This window comes from Scardinius erythrophthalmus (assembly GCF_964197995.2).
Source record: "Scardinius erythrophthalmus genome assembly, chromosome: 23".
Lineage (NCBI taxonomy): Eukaryota > Metazoa > Chordata > Actinopteri > Cypriniformes > Leuciscidae > Scardinius > Scardinius erythrophthalmus.
In genome coordinates, this window is record NC_138243.1 from 5,269,500 (window position 1) to 5,286,343 (window position 16,844).

At 37.6% G+C, this 16,844-nt stretch overlaps 1 protein-coding gene across 5 annotated transcripts in view; it reads left to right on the forward strand.

Moving 5' to 3' along the window:
- Nucleotides 1-1,184, forward strand: part of sec31a (SEC31 homolog A, COPII coat complex component) — a 40,170-nt gene extending 38,986 nt beyond the window's left edge. For all 5 annotated transcript variants that reach the window (XM_081354833.1, XM_081354835.1, XM_081354836.1 and 2 more), the window contains one exon: nt 24-1,184. In XM_081354833.1, coding sequence (XP_081210959.1) covers nt 24-203 — 180 coding nt within the window. In that variant the 3' untranslated portion in view covers nt 204-1,184. The remainder of the gene's footprint in view (nt 1-23) is intronic.
- Nucleotides 1,185-16,844: the final 15,660 nt, after the last annotated feature.

Consider the following 16,844-nt stretch of genomic DNA (forward strand, 5'->3'; position numbering starts at 1 on the left):
AGGCGCACGTTTCTTCTCTCCAGCTGTCTCCAGCTATAGTCGGTGGTCTCCACAATATGGCCCGCAGCATCGAGTGCCGCAGCTACACCGACGGGCTCAACATACACACACACATCGTGAGCAACAGCAACTTCAGCGAGACGTCGGCCTTCATGCCGGTCCTGAAGGTGGTGCTGACACAGGCCAACAGACTGGGTGTTTGATGTCTCAGTGCGCACACACACACACACACACACACACACACACACACCAACAAGTATTCTCAAAAACCCTCAAGCCATCATTCCTCAAGGACCAGCTGTGCATTTCGCCAGTCTTAACAGACCTGGTTTACACTCACGTTTGTTTATTATTTTGTCTTCTTAATATTTTAATGTTATGTATTTGTAATCATGACAGAGCAGAGTGCAATAGTGCTTTCCCCTTTTACGTCTCGAATTGTAATGGTAAATTAGCTTTGTTAAATGAAATGCGTGTTTTATGCTTTAAGTGAAGAGTAGTCTAAGCAGAGCGCTCATTGTTTCAGGTTCACCGTGCATTATTCTTTAGTCACACCATTCATTTGGCATTATTATTATTTGATTAGGATATTTGATGTTTACGATGATCGCAACTCCTCTGCATTTCAGCTTATTATAGAGAGTCTTCTCTGATATGATTTATGGCATTATTTCTGCAGATGAAACTTGATATGGCAACAAATGCTAAAATGTTCAATTAATTTTTAATTGATTCAGAATTTGTCACTCGACTCGTACAATTGGAAGTTTAGAATTAAACCTTGACTCGTGTTTGTGTCATAATAATAATAATAATGCTGCCTGTCTTCACTGTACGCCACTCCATGTTGAAACATCTTTTCAGATAATGGATCATACTTCTGATACAAAGGGGCAAAAGAAACCGGATCTGATGTGTAGAAAGGGAATAAAAGGTCAGGCTACAGTAAAGGGGAATATGATATTTTTATAATCATGTTTTTTTTTTAATCACATCTCCGCTAGCTGTCGTTCTGTTGGTAAGTCTGAAATGAGCAGTTTTGCATATGCCTGCACAAAAGCTTTGGAGGCTTGCTCTAAAATGTTGGGTTTTTTAATGCAATCCATGTACTGTCTCAATAATTGAGGTTGTACTGTAAATCTGATGACTGTTTTGCAGTTTTATTAAAACAAATTGAGACCGCTGTTTTGATGTTTCTTTTTATAGATGTTTTATTTTAAATGTTACATTTATTTAGTACCCATGTCATTAAAAATGTATTCACTACAGTATTCATATTTTACATAAAATTTCATATAATTTTAACTTTTAACTAATCGCACATTGGCATACACAATTACATCATCAAAGTTTAACATGCTGTATTTTCCAAGAATCAGACAGTGATGATATCTCAGTGGCTTTTTGTCTAATACTTTAACAGCTTGATTATATAAAGATTTTAAAGGTTTTATTGCTGTTTCACTCGTCTGTGACCAACAAGAAATACAGTAATTAATATGAGGAATTATCATTGCCTCCAAATACATTTTTGCAGCATCATGAGTCAATGTATTCCTAATATGTCTAAAAACAGACAAACTGTATTTTAGCGTGCTGCAAATTTTCTTAACATGTTTTTTGAAAGTAAAGGTTGAATCCAAAACAAGGCCTAGATATTTAAATTCCTTCACTACTTTTATTTGACTCTGGTTTGCATAAATGCAACATTCACTCCTTCAAGTGAACAGCAGTGTTGGGGAACGTACTTTGAAAAGTAACGCATTACAATATTGCGTTACTCTCTTAAAAAGTAACTTGTGTTACTTAGTTGGGCTGCGATTGTTTTTTTATAACAAAAAAGTCACATTTTTTTGGGCAAATGTAAAGACCATTTCCAACAAAAGTGATATAATTATATTGGGGGCAATTATATTGATGTCATGGTTGTTTCTGTCTAACCGTTCATGTGAGTCAGTGTTTTACAATCTATTCCCCAAGATCTTTAAAGTTCGTAACACAGAAGTAACAAAACGCTTACACCAAGTCTCGTCTTTTTACCGTTTTTTAATTACTTACTCACAGTTCCTGAAACTATGGCTCTATTTCTCCAAACTCTATAAAACCACAAAACACAAGATAAAAAACATCACATCTCTTGTAAAAGTAAACACTTTAACTATCTTCAAAACTATCTTAACTCTTCTTAAAATTGTGTTTTTGCATAGTAACTCTACACACAAACCATTAAATGATTATAGCCATACTGTACATGCCAAACTAAATAATATAAAACATTGTGTCTTTTTCTTGTTCAGTGTGCAGTGGAGTTACAGGAGTTTGTCACATGTATGAGCACAACAACACTGTATAGCCTACTACAGTATGCACAACTGATAAACTTTACAGTTATTGAACCGAACTGAATCAACACTGAACTGACTTGAGCTGAATTATGACACTGTTGGCTCGTTAGAGCTGTTTTACAGAATAATTTGAATTTGTTACTATTGTGAAGCTGCTTTGAAAGTGCTACAGAAATAAAGGTGACGACATATTCAACATACAAAATAAACAGAAATGCAAGGGTAAAATTAATTAATTTCTTTCTCAAAACATTGATTTTTGATTTTTTAAGTGAACAGATTTGTAATAATACTAATATCAGTAATAATAATTGTAAAATTAACTTTTTTTAAAACAAAAAACTACATAAAGTAAGCCTAACTGCAGTTTAATTTATTAATTTATCTATTAATTTTACCAGGGAAATAGATAATTATAAATATATAAATAATATATAAATAAAATAAAATTGCAGTTAAATCGCGCATAAATAAAAAAAGAAACGTGGCTATGCAAAGCCCGCGAAAGAGCCAGAGGGCAAAGGGTGAGCTGTGACTGAGTCCACATCGTCTGACTGAGTTTTCTGAGGTAAAGTTATTTTTGTATATATAAGTATAAAATTGACGGACTGTCTTTTAAACGTACCACATCTAGGCCTACTGTTCACATAAATAAACGGTAAACGCTTTACGTTTTTTTTTTTTTTTTTCTATGGTCCACTTTTCATCAACGTTAATACTCTAACGTTACCGTTAATGCCGTTATATCTGTCTGAAGTCGCTAATGGAGCAGATCTGCTAGGATTGAGAAACCTGTTTCAGATTCATGTCGGTCAGAGTAACGTTAGTTTAATTTTTTTATTATTATTATTATTGTATTAACAATATTTTCACTCTGCTGCAGCGTTCACTCACAGATTTCACTCAAAAGCTCGTGAAGTAACTTACACGACTAAAATCGCCACAGTTTAATAACAAAGCACTGATCCACCAGCAGACAGCGATGTGAGGATTTCTAAAACAAATATTATTTATTTTGCTCCTAAAAGTAAAGTAGTAAATGACAGTGTCAAATACCCCATTGATACCCCAGTCTTCAGTGTCACATGATCCTCCAGAAATCAATCTAATATGAAGATTTGATGCTCAAGAAACATTTCTCATTATTATCATCAATGTTGAAAACAGTTATTTACATTTTTATTTCAGGATTCTTTGATGAATAGAAAGTTAAAACAACCTTTGTCTTTTGTAACATTAAACACTATCGTTCAAAAGTTTGGGGTCAGTTAGAATTTTTATTTAGTTTTTTGGGGGAAATAAATAAAATAAATCAATACTTTTATTCATCAAGGATGAGCTAAACTGATCAAAAGTGACAGTAAAGACATTTATAATGTTACACAAGATTCTATTTCAAATAAATGCTGTTCTTTTGAACTTCCTGTTCATCAAAGGATCCTGAAAAAAATGTACACAACTGTTATTTCAACATTGATAATAATAATAAATGTTTTTTGAGCATCAAATCATCATAGACTGATTTCTGAAGGATCATGTGACACTGAAGACTGGAGTAATTGATCACAGGAATACATTACACTTAAACATATATTAAAGTAGAAAACAGTTATTTTAAATTGTCATAATATTTAACAAAATTACTGGTTTTTTGTTTGTTTGTTTTTTTAATCAAATAAATGCAGCCTTGGTGAGCAGAAGAGACTTCTTTTAAAAACATAAAAATTCTTATCGATCCCAAACTTTTGACCGCCAGCCTCTGTGCTGCCTAACAAGGAGAATATGCACGTGGATATTAAGTACATGACATGATGTTTATTTATTGCATGCACACAGTGACTGACAACTGAAAAAGTGGAAAGAATGTGTCCAGTGAGAACTCACCCAAAAAGTCACTTCATTTACAGCAAGCTTAGTTATATGAGTGTTTATTAATAAGGTTATACTGATGTCATTACCCTCTTTCTCCTCAGGATATCACTGGTGACCCTGAAGTGGATGACGACGGTCTCCAGTCGCACCTTGCATGAGTGTTGACGTCCCGCGAGCTTCAGACGGTCGAGCAGAGGACACCGTTGAGCCCGCAGCAGAATAATAAGTGGATAATTAGCCTATGGGTCAGTTTGCTATCAAGCAGTTCAATGGTTTATACTTTAAATGTGTAGATATGTATGGGTTAAGTTGTATATTTTATACTGATTTACACTTAATTTTTCAGCGCTTTTATTCAATGAAATAGTTTTAGATAAAGTAGACCGTCACTGCTTGACATTTCATGTCAACACCTCTTATTTTTCTTTTAACAGAAATCCATTCCTGCTTTTATCTAATCGGCATTCAACTGGGTGTCGGAGGATTTGGAAACGTTTATGCAGCGACTCGTTTGGAAGATGGATTTCAGGTATTAATCTTCAATAATTACAATATCTATCTATCTAGATAATTACCTTTTGTCTTGTATTATACTCGTCTGACTCGAGCACTCTTAAGTTTGTCTAATATTCACTATTTAGTGCACTTGACAAGTCAGACCTGTTTAAATAGTCAGACATGCTCTACATGTTTGTGAAATTCATGTAATAAATGAACTTCAAACAAATTAATTTTAAATAATTCTAACACAGATCCATTTTTGTGTTTTTCTTCAGGTGGCGGAGAAATTTGCCTACAATGACAATACAAAATTTGTCAGCGATGTAAGCAGGCTGTGCTCTCTCTGTTTCCCCTCTCAGTTTCATGTATTCAGTATTCAGTTTCATACATCTCATATTAACATTAATCACAGACTATAAATGGTTTTTGAATAGACAGTCTACCAATGTCAACAGTTTGTCCAGGACTGGCCTACAGTAAATCCTAAATCCATCTACTCATCATAACAGCTGTCTTTCTTCCAGGACGGTTATTCCAAGCCTGTCCCACTGGAGGTCACCCTGCACGATCATGCGCCCCACGAGCCCCGGGTTCCTCGGGTCATCCAGCTTCTGGACTGGCAGGTGGAGCCTGACCACTACATTATGGTCCTCGAGCGGCCCGTGTCCTGCCGGTCCTTGTGTGAGTTTTTGCAGAGCCTCATTGATGAGGATTTGGCACGGGTTATCATGCGCCAGGCAAGATACGCAGCGACAGCACAGCTGGGAAACCTGCTGAGTACACTGGACACCCTCGAAGGCAAACTGATTGACTTTGGATGCGGTGAAATGCTTACCAGCGCATGTTACACATCCTTTGCTGATATGTGTAATTTCTCAAAGCTGTAAGGCGGGTCTCAAACTCTGGTGATGATGAGTTGATAGCCGTTCACACGGGACTCTGAGTGAGTCAAGCTCTCATCAAGCATCGTGGACTGGGATCCACCGTCGTGAATCAATTAGCATCAAATAATTTCATGCATGATCATGGCTATGTCGTCAAAATGCTGTATTAATGGAAACTTACAAATCAGACAACATCTTTTTCCAAGTACAAAAGAGGACTGCCCCCCTGAGAATGAGATGTACGGCAAGTATCACGGGGAACCAGCGACAGTGTGGTCACTAATCTTGTACGAAATACTATTCTCTAAGTTTCCAAGGAGACGAGGCCTGTGTAAGATGATTGACAGCACCTGGACCAAAGATGGCTTGTCACAAGGTGAGATCTTCATTCCAAAGGACAATTTTAATAGCGAATCTTATTAGATAGTACTAAGCAACACTGCAGGAACATCTGAGTCTAGTGGCCTAATAAATGATGGCCTTGTGGATTTTTGCGTAATAAGGTAATAATAGTGTAAGGTAATAATCAGACGTCTCTCCCATCTTTCTGCACAGAATGCTGCGATTTTATTTGCAGAATGACCCGGAGAAGCGGATTGAACTGGAGAAAGTCAGTCTCCACAACAGGTTTAAGGTATTAATTACATTTTGAAGATTTTCAAGTCTTTTTGATTTGGTTCAGTTTAGGGATGCACAATATATCCACCATATCGACATCGGACGATATGTGTTCATTTTTAATGTTATCATTGTCAGCCTGATAAGAAAATTTGGCCGATATATTAAAGCCGATAAATAATGAATTATGTCCTTCAGCTGAGACACTTCAGCATCTGACGCATCGCACCGTTCACAATGATGATTTTAAATTGCTTGAAATATGATTGGAATCACTTACAAAGAGGTAAAAATACAGTTAAGTGCAGCGCAAGTCTGTCATAAAATTATAATGAGATATAATATATAATAGGACATGGCTTTTAATGGTGAGACTTGTTTTTGTGATCAGGCTCTCAAAAACTACTTCAAGGGTAACTAAACCCCTGACTCCACCCACTGGCAATATTTGAAAAATGCTGGAAAAGTGGGCAGAGCCCAGCGGAGATAGAGGGGACGAACCGAGGGCGGGGCTGAGCGGGGGGGGCGTGCACCTAAGACCCGCAGTGACGGATTAATTGACAGCTGCTGTCAGACTCTAAAATGGAGAGTGACTGGAGTGACGCAAGTAGCTTTGCAACAGAACTGTCATTTGAGGTCGAGGACTTTTCTCCCCCACCTTCACCTGAAGTGGAGGAGGGCGAATTGTCTGTGGACACAGGGCCAGAGCCATATCAATTAGGCTTGGCGCGATAGTCGGTGTTACCGGTGTTACACGGTGTTCAGTCGCAACACCGGTTTCATCACTTGCCCACCGCAGCACCGCAAAAAAAAATTTTTTTAAAGCAATTACGCAGTATCCGTATTTTCTGTCACCAGTTGACTAGCGTTGTATGATCACGCTCAACCATTCAAGCGCGACAAAACAAGAGACCGCGCTGTAAGTCCTCCCTATTACACACACACACGCGCGCGCACACACACACACACACACACACACAAAGACGCGCGTCAGTATCGAGTTCTCTTTTCGGCCTTGAACAAAACATAACACACACAAATTATGCCAAAATGTCCGTTTTGTCGAGTGTCCTCATAAGAGCAAATGATTTAAATAATATCATAAATGAATGTAGAAATTTGTGAGAAAATGGGACGGTGTCAGATGGAGTGTCATTAATGTTAATCAAAGAACAAAGGTAAATTACTCACTCAGACCCCGCGCCAGGAGGATTAGTATACCGGTAGCCTAATAATCATGAATACACTCTCTTGTGTGCATGAATTAATCTTTTAACACATCTCCGGCGAACGGCTTCTTCACGCAAAATAAAAACTCTTCATAAAGCGCAGTGAAATTCATGTGGCGTTTCCTGATGAAACGAGGTTGTTCGTTAACTTCATTTTATACGTGCAATTCACACGAGCTCTAAACGAATGTGAGACTGCTACGATTAGTCAAACTTTATTAATGAAACAAAATCAGAGGGAATAGTTTCTTTAATGTATTTTTTTATTTTATTTTATTTTTACCGGTTGGCCGGTCACACGGCTTTCATAGTTTTCAGTTAGGCTAGTGCGGAGACCAGGGCCGGGTTTCCCGATAACGATGTATCTTTGATCTTAGAGCGTTCTCTATGTGCAAGGTTACGCTCATCACACGCCGCAATTCCACGCGCGTTTCCCAAAAATACACTTAACATGAATGCGCGAGAGCGCGTTCGTGATACTTAAGAGTCGCTGTCCATTCGCGAAGTGCTGAAATAATAACATGCGTTTTTCAAGAATAATAACGAACCCACCATTCAAACACTGTGGTTGAATCCGAAATCACGCCCTATACCCTCAAATAGGGCGTTATTGTTCTCAACATGATCTCAAGCAGTGAAAAATAGAGGACACGGACAACGCGCTGAAAGACAGGACCGAGCAGGTAATAATATGAAACAAAGTCTCAACTTTCAAATTTGGTCAGTCAAACAAATATAAAATAGGCCTACCGTTTTTTGGCTCTTTAATGTGTCGTGAAAGATTGCCTCAGTTAAAGCCAAGTTCAAATCCACCGAAGTTAATCAATAACTCTTCTGACTGCTTTATCGCACAAAAATGGTGGAATTTGATTGGTTAGATCGCATGTCAATCAAACTCAATACGAATGATGAATTGACGCCATGTAAAAAAAAAAAAAAAAAAAATGACATCACTCTAACACCCCCCACCCCCACGATGAAACCGGTAATACCGGTGTTGTCACAAGTCGATTAACCGGTGGGAGAATATTATCACCGTCACATCTCTAATATCAATTCAAGCCGCTGGCTCAAACTGCGGTCTTAACTCCCGTAACACGATCGGCATCCGACGATGCCGCAAGGGAGAATGGGGCCAGTGTCTGAGTGCTAAAACATTAGCATTATGGCTAAATTAGGCTAACTCTCATAGCAAATGCTAACGGAACTATCAAAAATGTAAAACCCATGCATTTAGGTTAATTTTGGTATGATTTAGTGTTAATAATTTAGCGAAAAACAGATATTTCAAGTCTCCCTCTACAATTACAAATGATTCTGTCTCAACAGGTGCACCTGTGGGCACTGCAGCTCACTGTCCCTGAACGTCTGTTGAAGAGAGATACCCAAGGTAGCTATGAAATATGACAAGACCAGAGTGTTAAGTCCAGTTAATTCATTTAATAAGGCACTATACACAAAACCAGGGTTCATACAGATAAATAGGTAAACAAAAACAAAATAAATAAAGGTTCAAAATAAAGTGCAGCAGATGCAATGACTGTGGAAACTTTAACCAATGAAAGGTTACTATGATGAAGATATCGCATTCAAACAGATTTTCCACCTCATGAATATGATTGACCTGAAGAATGAAAGCTGTGTCATATACTTGGATATTTATGAACTATATCAAACTCATAGCCATGCAAAATGGTTCTAAAGCTTCAGCCTATCTGATAAAGATATCATTTTGTGTGAAAACATTGCTTTATCAATACAATTAAACACTAATTTCACATATATTGTCTTTCAATAATTTAAGTTCCATTTCATAAATCATAAATTTCAAGTCAAATTCAAGTACTTCAAGCATTTTAAGCACCTTGTACGAACCCTGAAAAAACACACAACCTCCACATACCAAATATTAAATAAATCATCCTAACAAAGTAGTAATAAACATGCTCATTTTGCAGGTAGTACACAGGTGTGAGCAGATTGGTGGAGTGGGCTCTGCAACAGCACATCCAGGCTTTGAGCCAGTTGCACTAAACCCCTGTGTGCTACAAGCTGGATATGGCACTTATGTCCAGTTATATGGGGAGATGGAAGAGACAGTTACAAACAGGTTAGTTCCAGGAAGAAAGGTTAAATTTTATATAAATAAATATAAAAAATAAATGTATATAAAAATAAATAATGAAATAATTTATTAAAAAAATGTTATCCTCCACTTCAACATACATGTGCACCACCTGTCTTTCAGCGCTTATAGACACCTTGCGCATCGCATGTCGTTAGATGGTGTTGGGGGTTCCTTGGCCAACGCGTTCGGGCGGTCATACCTTCATGCGCTGTGACACGGATCAGGGAAGAGTTTCCTGAAGAAGGACATACAGAGGTTTCCTTCCTCCACTGCATTTTTGAATATTTTTTTAATATATTTTTTTTATAATGTAAAAATGTTACACACTACACAATTTAAAAAAAAAAATCAGCTACAAAACTCAAAATTAATATGTACCAACCTATTTCCACCCTCTTTAGTCTAAATTTGAATCAGTAGCGCTTACACACTGGACTCCCACCAAAGAAAAAAAAAAGTGCAAACCTTTTTTCTTGAATGTTGTAGATGACAGACAGGTGTGTCCAAGCTGGCAGAGGCCATACCAAGCTTAAGTAGCTCTCTACCTTGTGCTTGATGGAAGCTGTCTATTGAACTTATTGGTAATAAGAACTAAAAGAAAAAAAATACATCTTCATATAATATCCTGATCTTTTTCAATACTCGCAATTCCAACTCCTGACTCGCTACAGTGGTTTTGACGAAACAAGATGGTTTTTATACTGCCAAGGGCGTGGTAGCTTGTACCAAGGGCATGGTGAGCTGGAACCCGCTTACGTCACGTAGTACCGCAAACATCCAATAGGAAAATTCATCTGCAGTAGCCACCGTTCAGCCTGAAGAGGGCAGCACTCAGACGTTTTTACACCATATATTGTAGAATTAAAACACTTTATACCCAAATGTCAAAAAAGTCACTTGAATCAATGAACAGCACTAATAAAGCCCCAGTCTTACAGATCATTGACTAAAAAAAGTTGGTTTAGGGTTTAGTTACCCTTTAACGATTTGGATTTGGATTTATCGGCCAATATATCGGTTATCAGCTTCATATCGGTGCATCCCCAGTTCAATTGTCAGACTGTAGACATTACCTTTCAATACGTGCTGCAGCTCATCTAGTCAGTCCTCATGCGCTGCACAGATGACGGGTAGCGCTGTATGTTTAGCCCTTCTGAGGTATGTTACCTGTGGTCCTCCAGGAGCAGCTCTGCTAAAAGGTCGTTCACACCAAGAACAGTAACTATAACGATAACTATATTTGCATCCACACCAAAATACGGTAATGGTCTGTTTATTCTAAGCTCACGCGCTGCGGTTTCAAAGCGTGTACACGGTCACTGAACATATTTTTGCTGTTCTTGTTGCATTTACACAGCTTTAACCAACAGATGTCCTCGGCATGATGTGTTTAGACTGAAGCTAGTGTAATCGAGCTAATAATCTAACAGTGAGTTTAGCTGACATAGGCAATATAGTGGAATAAAAACAACACCTAGTCATTTTCACGGCAACTTTAAAGGAAGCAAGACAATGTTGTCGAAACGAGCGCTGGAGACCTGAGGTATAGTTGCTGCCTTTCACCGCTAAGAGGCGCTACAATCTAGTGCTGGGCGGTTTACCGGTTCATACCGAATACCGGTGTTTATTTTTGTTACGATATGAATTTTTAATATACCGCAAAACCGGTGTATGTCGCTTTAATCGGAACGCGGCGCTGCGCGACACAGTCTCGCCCCTCATTTACAACACACGTCTGCGGCGCATTACAGCTGCGACAAGGTTTTATTCCGTCCTCCACGCGGTGCGTCAAAATAGACCAGGCGCCTATATTTAGCGAAGCGGCGCGGAGAGCCGCTTCTGGGAAGCTTCGATCTGAAACACAAGCATTGACTAGAATGGGCACGAGACGTGTGGGGGTGAGAGTGTCTTTTTTTCTCGCGGCGCGCGTGTTTTTATACTGTATTAACGTATCTGAAGTGAACTGACGGTCTTTAGAAAAGTTTCTTTGTTATTACGATTGAATCTTTCTTTATCTTTCCTGATAAAGCAGTGTTTATGAGCGTTGCTGCTTTGTGTACAGCCGTTACCGGGGAAACCACTGTTTCTGCCGCTCCTAAAGCGCGTCCTGCTGGCACCTCTTTGTAAACAGCCTTGCAAACCTGTATTATTAATATTAGTGTGGATTTTTTCTATAATATTCACTCATGACAATAAAATAGGGCATTATAAGTAAATCTACTGCACTATTTCCTCTCTCACTCAGTAGAAAATGTGGTAAACACCCATCATGCTTGAAAAAAAAACAAAAAAAAACCGGTAAAAACCGTGAAACCGGTATAATTTAGAAAAAAAACGTGATGTTGATTTTTGGTCAAACCGCCCAGCACTACTACAATCACAGACTTTGAAAAGTGTCAGCTTATTCTCTCTATTGCGTAATGTGGCGCGGCTCGTTGAGAACTGGCCTGCAGATCAATTCAAGTGAAACATTGTCGTTAAACGTATTCATAATCCCAATACTGAAATACAGTGCAAATTTAGAACCGAAACAAATGTTCTATAATTATAAAACAGCGCGCGAGTCGTCTCACGCTTGAAAAGTCATATTGAAATGCTCACAAAGGAATCGAATTTTTAATTTTATAACAAGTATCCGATTCCTGGCCTCACACTGTAAAACCTAACAGTAATATGTACTAAATTAAATTGAGTTCACAACACTCAAATATTACCGAAACTTGAATGACTGAAACAGAACTCAAACTGAATGAGTTATAGAACATTTCTAGATCCCAGAATGATTATTGTATAATCAAGTGATTAATTAAGTGATGATTGAGCATTAGTGATGAACACCTGCTGTTAACAAGCAGAATCACTGAAGGAAAGAGAAACACAAGAACTACAACTGACTTCCAACCACAGCAAAATCAACTGGAGATAAAAGAAGACATTAAATATCTCAAGATCTCAGCAGAGGAGGATTAAACAACTCCACAAACAGCATTACAAGCTTCACTTATTACTAACCACTTTGACTTTATTACTGCCATTCATCTACAGAAGTTCTTATTAGAATTAACAAAGGTTTAGAAGTTGATGATTTGAGTTTCATTTAAGGTCACCATGATGGAGATCAGCGTTTGCTTTAGTTGAGCTCTTGAACCTTGACTTTTGCACTTAAGATTTTCTTTGGCTGCTATAATTGAGTGTTTATAAAACATATTTGTTATGGCACAAAAGGCAAGGAAAAGTCTGATCTGGGGCCCGTTCTTCGTACGTTGCTTATTACATCCGAGATCAAATGACACATCCAGGATGATATCATCGTGCGAATCATGATATGGCTAACTCGGTTCTTCGAACACACTTTCCGGATATGATTAGTATCGCTGGATTGAGTTATCTGAGATAATTGCACGTTCATGCGAAGTTTAAAAGGGGATATGTATCGATAGTAGAAACATTGATCAGCAACGCTGCTATTGGCTGCTCAGCGTGGCCAAAGAGCGCGCTCAGTTTTTCTCCTCCGCAGAGCAAGAACTAATAGTCGAAGTTTATTCAGAATTTTAATGTTTAATCAAAATGCCAGGGAACACCTCAAAGTCTGCAAAAGCCAGGAGAGAGGGCTGGCAAAAAGTAGCAGACAATTTAAATCCGTTAGAAGTGGCCATGTTAGATGTTTTTATCACTTATTAGCCTATATTTTTGTATTTTAATAATTGCATTATTACTTTGTGCATTGTAATGTCAGTCACCATGCTAGAACATGGGAACAAATAAAAGTGAAGTACAAAAATATTCTACATAATGGTAACTTTTAGTTAAATTATAGTCTCTTTTATAAAAGGTACTGTTAAATAAATGGTTGTCTGTTTATAAAAGCAACCAAGGAAAAGGCTGAGAAAAAAAGAAAAGAAAAGATCTTAGTAGCCTACACTGTAAAATATTTTCTGCTGCATTAAATTAAGGCCGTATAGTCATTTCAACTGTTAAATCTTGAGTAATGATGAATTGCTTTGACTTGTGAAAGTGAAAACTGATAAACTTATGTTAATGTAAAAATATTTTGCCATGAGTTATTGATCACATTTTCCCAGAGTGTAGTTCATTGTAATGACATTGTGTTTTCCTCTTTTGTGCACTTTTACATAATAACACTTGTATCTGTTACCAAGAAAGTGGTGGCTGAAATATGTGCAGTAAGTGGACATTTTCTAACTTTCCACAGGAAAGAAAGTATAAGACTTATAATGTCCATTTGTTTCCATTGCACTGGACAGTGAATAAACCCTCTCAGATAACTGTCATATGGAGGAACTAGCCTACCTGCAAGTGCATAAATAACTTTACTTCATTTATACTTGTATGCTTTATGGCTGCAATATAAGTTGCAGGATTCCACATCTACAGAAAGGCCTACAGAAGAGTCTGCACAGACAGAGGACACATAGGCCTACAGGTGGGCAGTGTATAGCCAACTTTTCCTTTTTATTTGTTGCATGAGGCATGTGTCTAATATCTGTTGTTGCAGGCACTTGACCACTGGCTTTTCTTTACAAAGAACAATTGAAATAAAACTCAAGGAGCTAAGCATATTTGTCTTTTATTAAACATTTAATGAAAAGTGGGGTTTTTTTGGCAATGTTGTGTAATATGGCACATGCAGCAAAGTCACAGGCCCTGTCAGGTGTGCAACCCTCAGACTTTTCAGACACTGAAATCTTCCCTTTAGTTAGCCAAAGTTCATTTCATTGTGTGCCCTTGTCCTGGCTAGAGCTGTATTGTAACTGGTTTGGGTCAGGGAATGGGGTCATAAAACACCTGTCTGCAGACAAGAACATGTCATAATCACCTATGAAAAAATGCACTTCTGTTAGGATCAGCATAAGTGTATGTAATACAGTGAGCTTGATATTTAATTGTGGAACTTTTCTTACCACTTTCAAATAATGTGCATAAATGTGAATCTCTGAAAATGCTTAAGTCATGCACAGATCCTGGCCATTTTGCTTTCACATTTGTGATATGGAAGATTTTAGTCAACTGCCTTTTTTTATTTGATATAATATTACTAATCTGGAATATTAAGAATCACAATAGTGGGCTGCACATTTACATTGTGAGTCCCCTTTCTGTTCACATAGCCTAATCCCCTTCATTGAGGCCTTGATGGCAGTCTATGGTAGCCTATAGTCTATGGTACCAATCACGTTAGTGAAGCCTGAGTGACATATCTGTAATCGGCATGGTCATGATGATCTTCATAATAAATTATGATAGCCTAAAAAAAAAAAAAAAAAAAAACTGCTTTACAACATTGGGTCTTAAAAATGAAAAATTTCACCCAAAAATGAAAATTCTGTCATCATTTACTCTCCCTCAAGTTGTTCCAAACCTGTATGATTTCCTTTCTTCTGCTGAACACAAAAGAAGATATTTTAAAGAAGGTTGTTAATTAAACAGTTGCTGGTCCCCATTGACATCCATAGTATTTTTTTTCCTACTATGGAAGTCAATGGGGTCCATCAGTCGTTTGGTTACCGACTTTCTTCAAAATATCTTCTTTTGTGTTCAGCAGAAGAAAGGAAATCATACAGGTTTGGAACAACTTGAGGGAGAGTAAATGATGACAGAATTTTCATTTTTGGGTGAACTGTCCCTTTAAGTGGCTTGGAAATGCCACAAAAAAAAACTAAAACTGTTTTTTAAACATAAAAGCGACAAAAAACGACAATCTCACGAATCACGAGAAAAAATATATATTTCAGAAAGTGCACTATCGCGCTGCGCTGGACTTCCCGTATCAGCTCCGCTTATGAAGCCGCGATCTAATCCTGTTAACATGAAATAAGCCTGCTCCCGAGCAGGTTTAAGTTTGCGCACATGTTGCTATGACAGCAAGTCCAGGATGAGCGTCGAAGAACCAAACAATCCAAGATCATGCCAAATCGCCAACAATCAAATCCAGCTAACTGAGTTAGCGACGTACGAAGAACGGACCCCAGGTGTTGATGGTGAAGGATTGATGATGACAATCATCATTTAGTGACTTGATTCACTGATTTTATTCAGAGTCAGATCTCTGATTAAAAGGGCAACATATTAGTTTTACTCAAAACTGTGATTCTACAGCATAAGAGCTAGCCATGGTGTGACCATCAGATAATATGAAGGATCTTACAAATAGTTGTGCACAAAAAGTTTCACAGAAAAGGTATTGCATTACTGAGACTCACACAGACATCAAGAATCAGCATATGAATCTCAACAATGGTGACCTTTAAAAAATTATGCATGCTGGGTACTAGCATAATACAAAACTTATCCATGGCTCCCAGCATGCATTGCGACATAAATAATTTTTTAATGGTCACCATTGTTGAGATTCATATGCTGATTCTTGATTACTGTGTAAGTCAGTATGATGTCATAGAGGTTTTTAAAATCTGATTGTCACAACAATGGGCCTTACAGCAGAATCAGCTCTATTATAATGAATAATACAAGTAATACATAACCTGTCTAATCAGAGATTAGGCTCTGGAAAACATCAGAGAATCAAGTCACTAAATGATGATTTTTATCATCTAAACACAACCACATGCTCATATTTTCTTTTGGCGTATGTGCCATAACAAATGTGTTTTATAAACACTCAGTTACAGCAGCCAGAGGAAAAACTGGTGTTATAAAGTCAAGGGTCAAGAGCCCAACTAAAGCAAACACTGATCACTATCATGGTGTCTTTAAATGAAACTCAGTAAATCATTAGCATCTAACCCTCTGTTCACTCTCAATAACAACTTCTGTAGACGCATGACAAAAGTCAAACTGGTAATGCTGTTTGTGTAGTGGTTTAATCCTCCTCTGCTGAGATCTTTAGAGACTTAAACGTCTTTTATCTTGAGTTGATTTCATCTAAGGCTGTGGTTGGAAGTCAGTTGTAGTTCTTTTGTTTCTCTTTCCTTCATTGATTCGGCTCGTTAACAGCAGGTGTTAATCACTAATGCTCAATCATCACTTAATTTCTTGACTGCAATGTATATCTTACTTTTAGTAAACTCAACTGAAATAATTGCAGAGTACTCATAACTATTGTTTTTATAAACTTAATTGAATTGAGGCAATCGGTGTCCTCAAATGAAATGAGTTAGCTTAACTTATTGAATTTGACTTTGTGTGTGACATTGTGAGCTAACAGTAACTGCAAGTGCTCTGAGTTCATTTAAAGTTTGTCATTTCACTGTTTTTACTCAATAAAGTGAAGTTTCAGCTATATAAA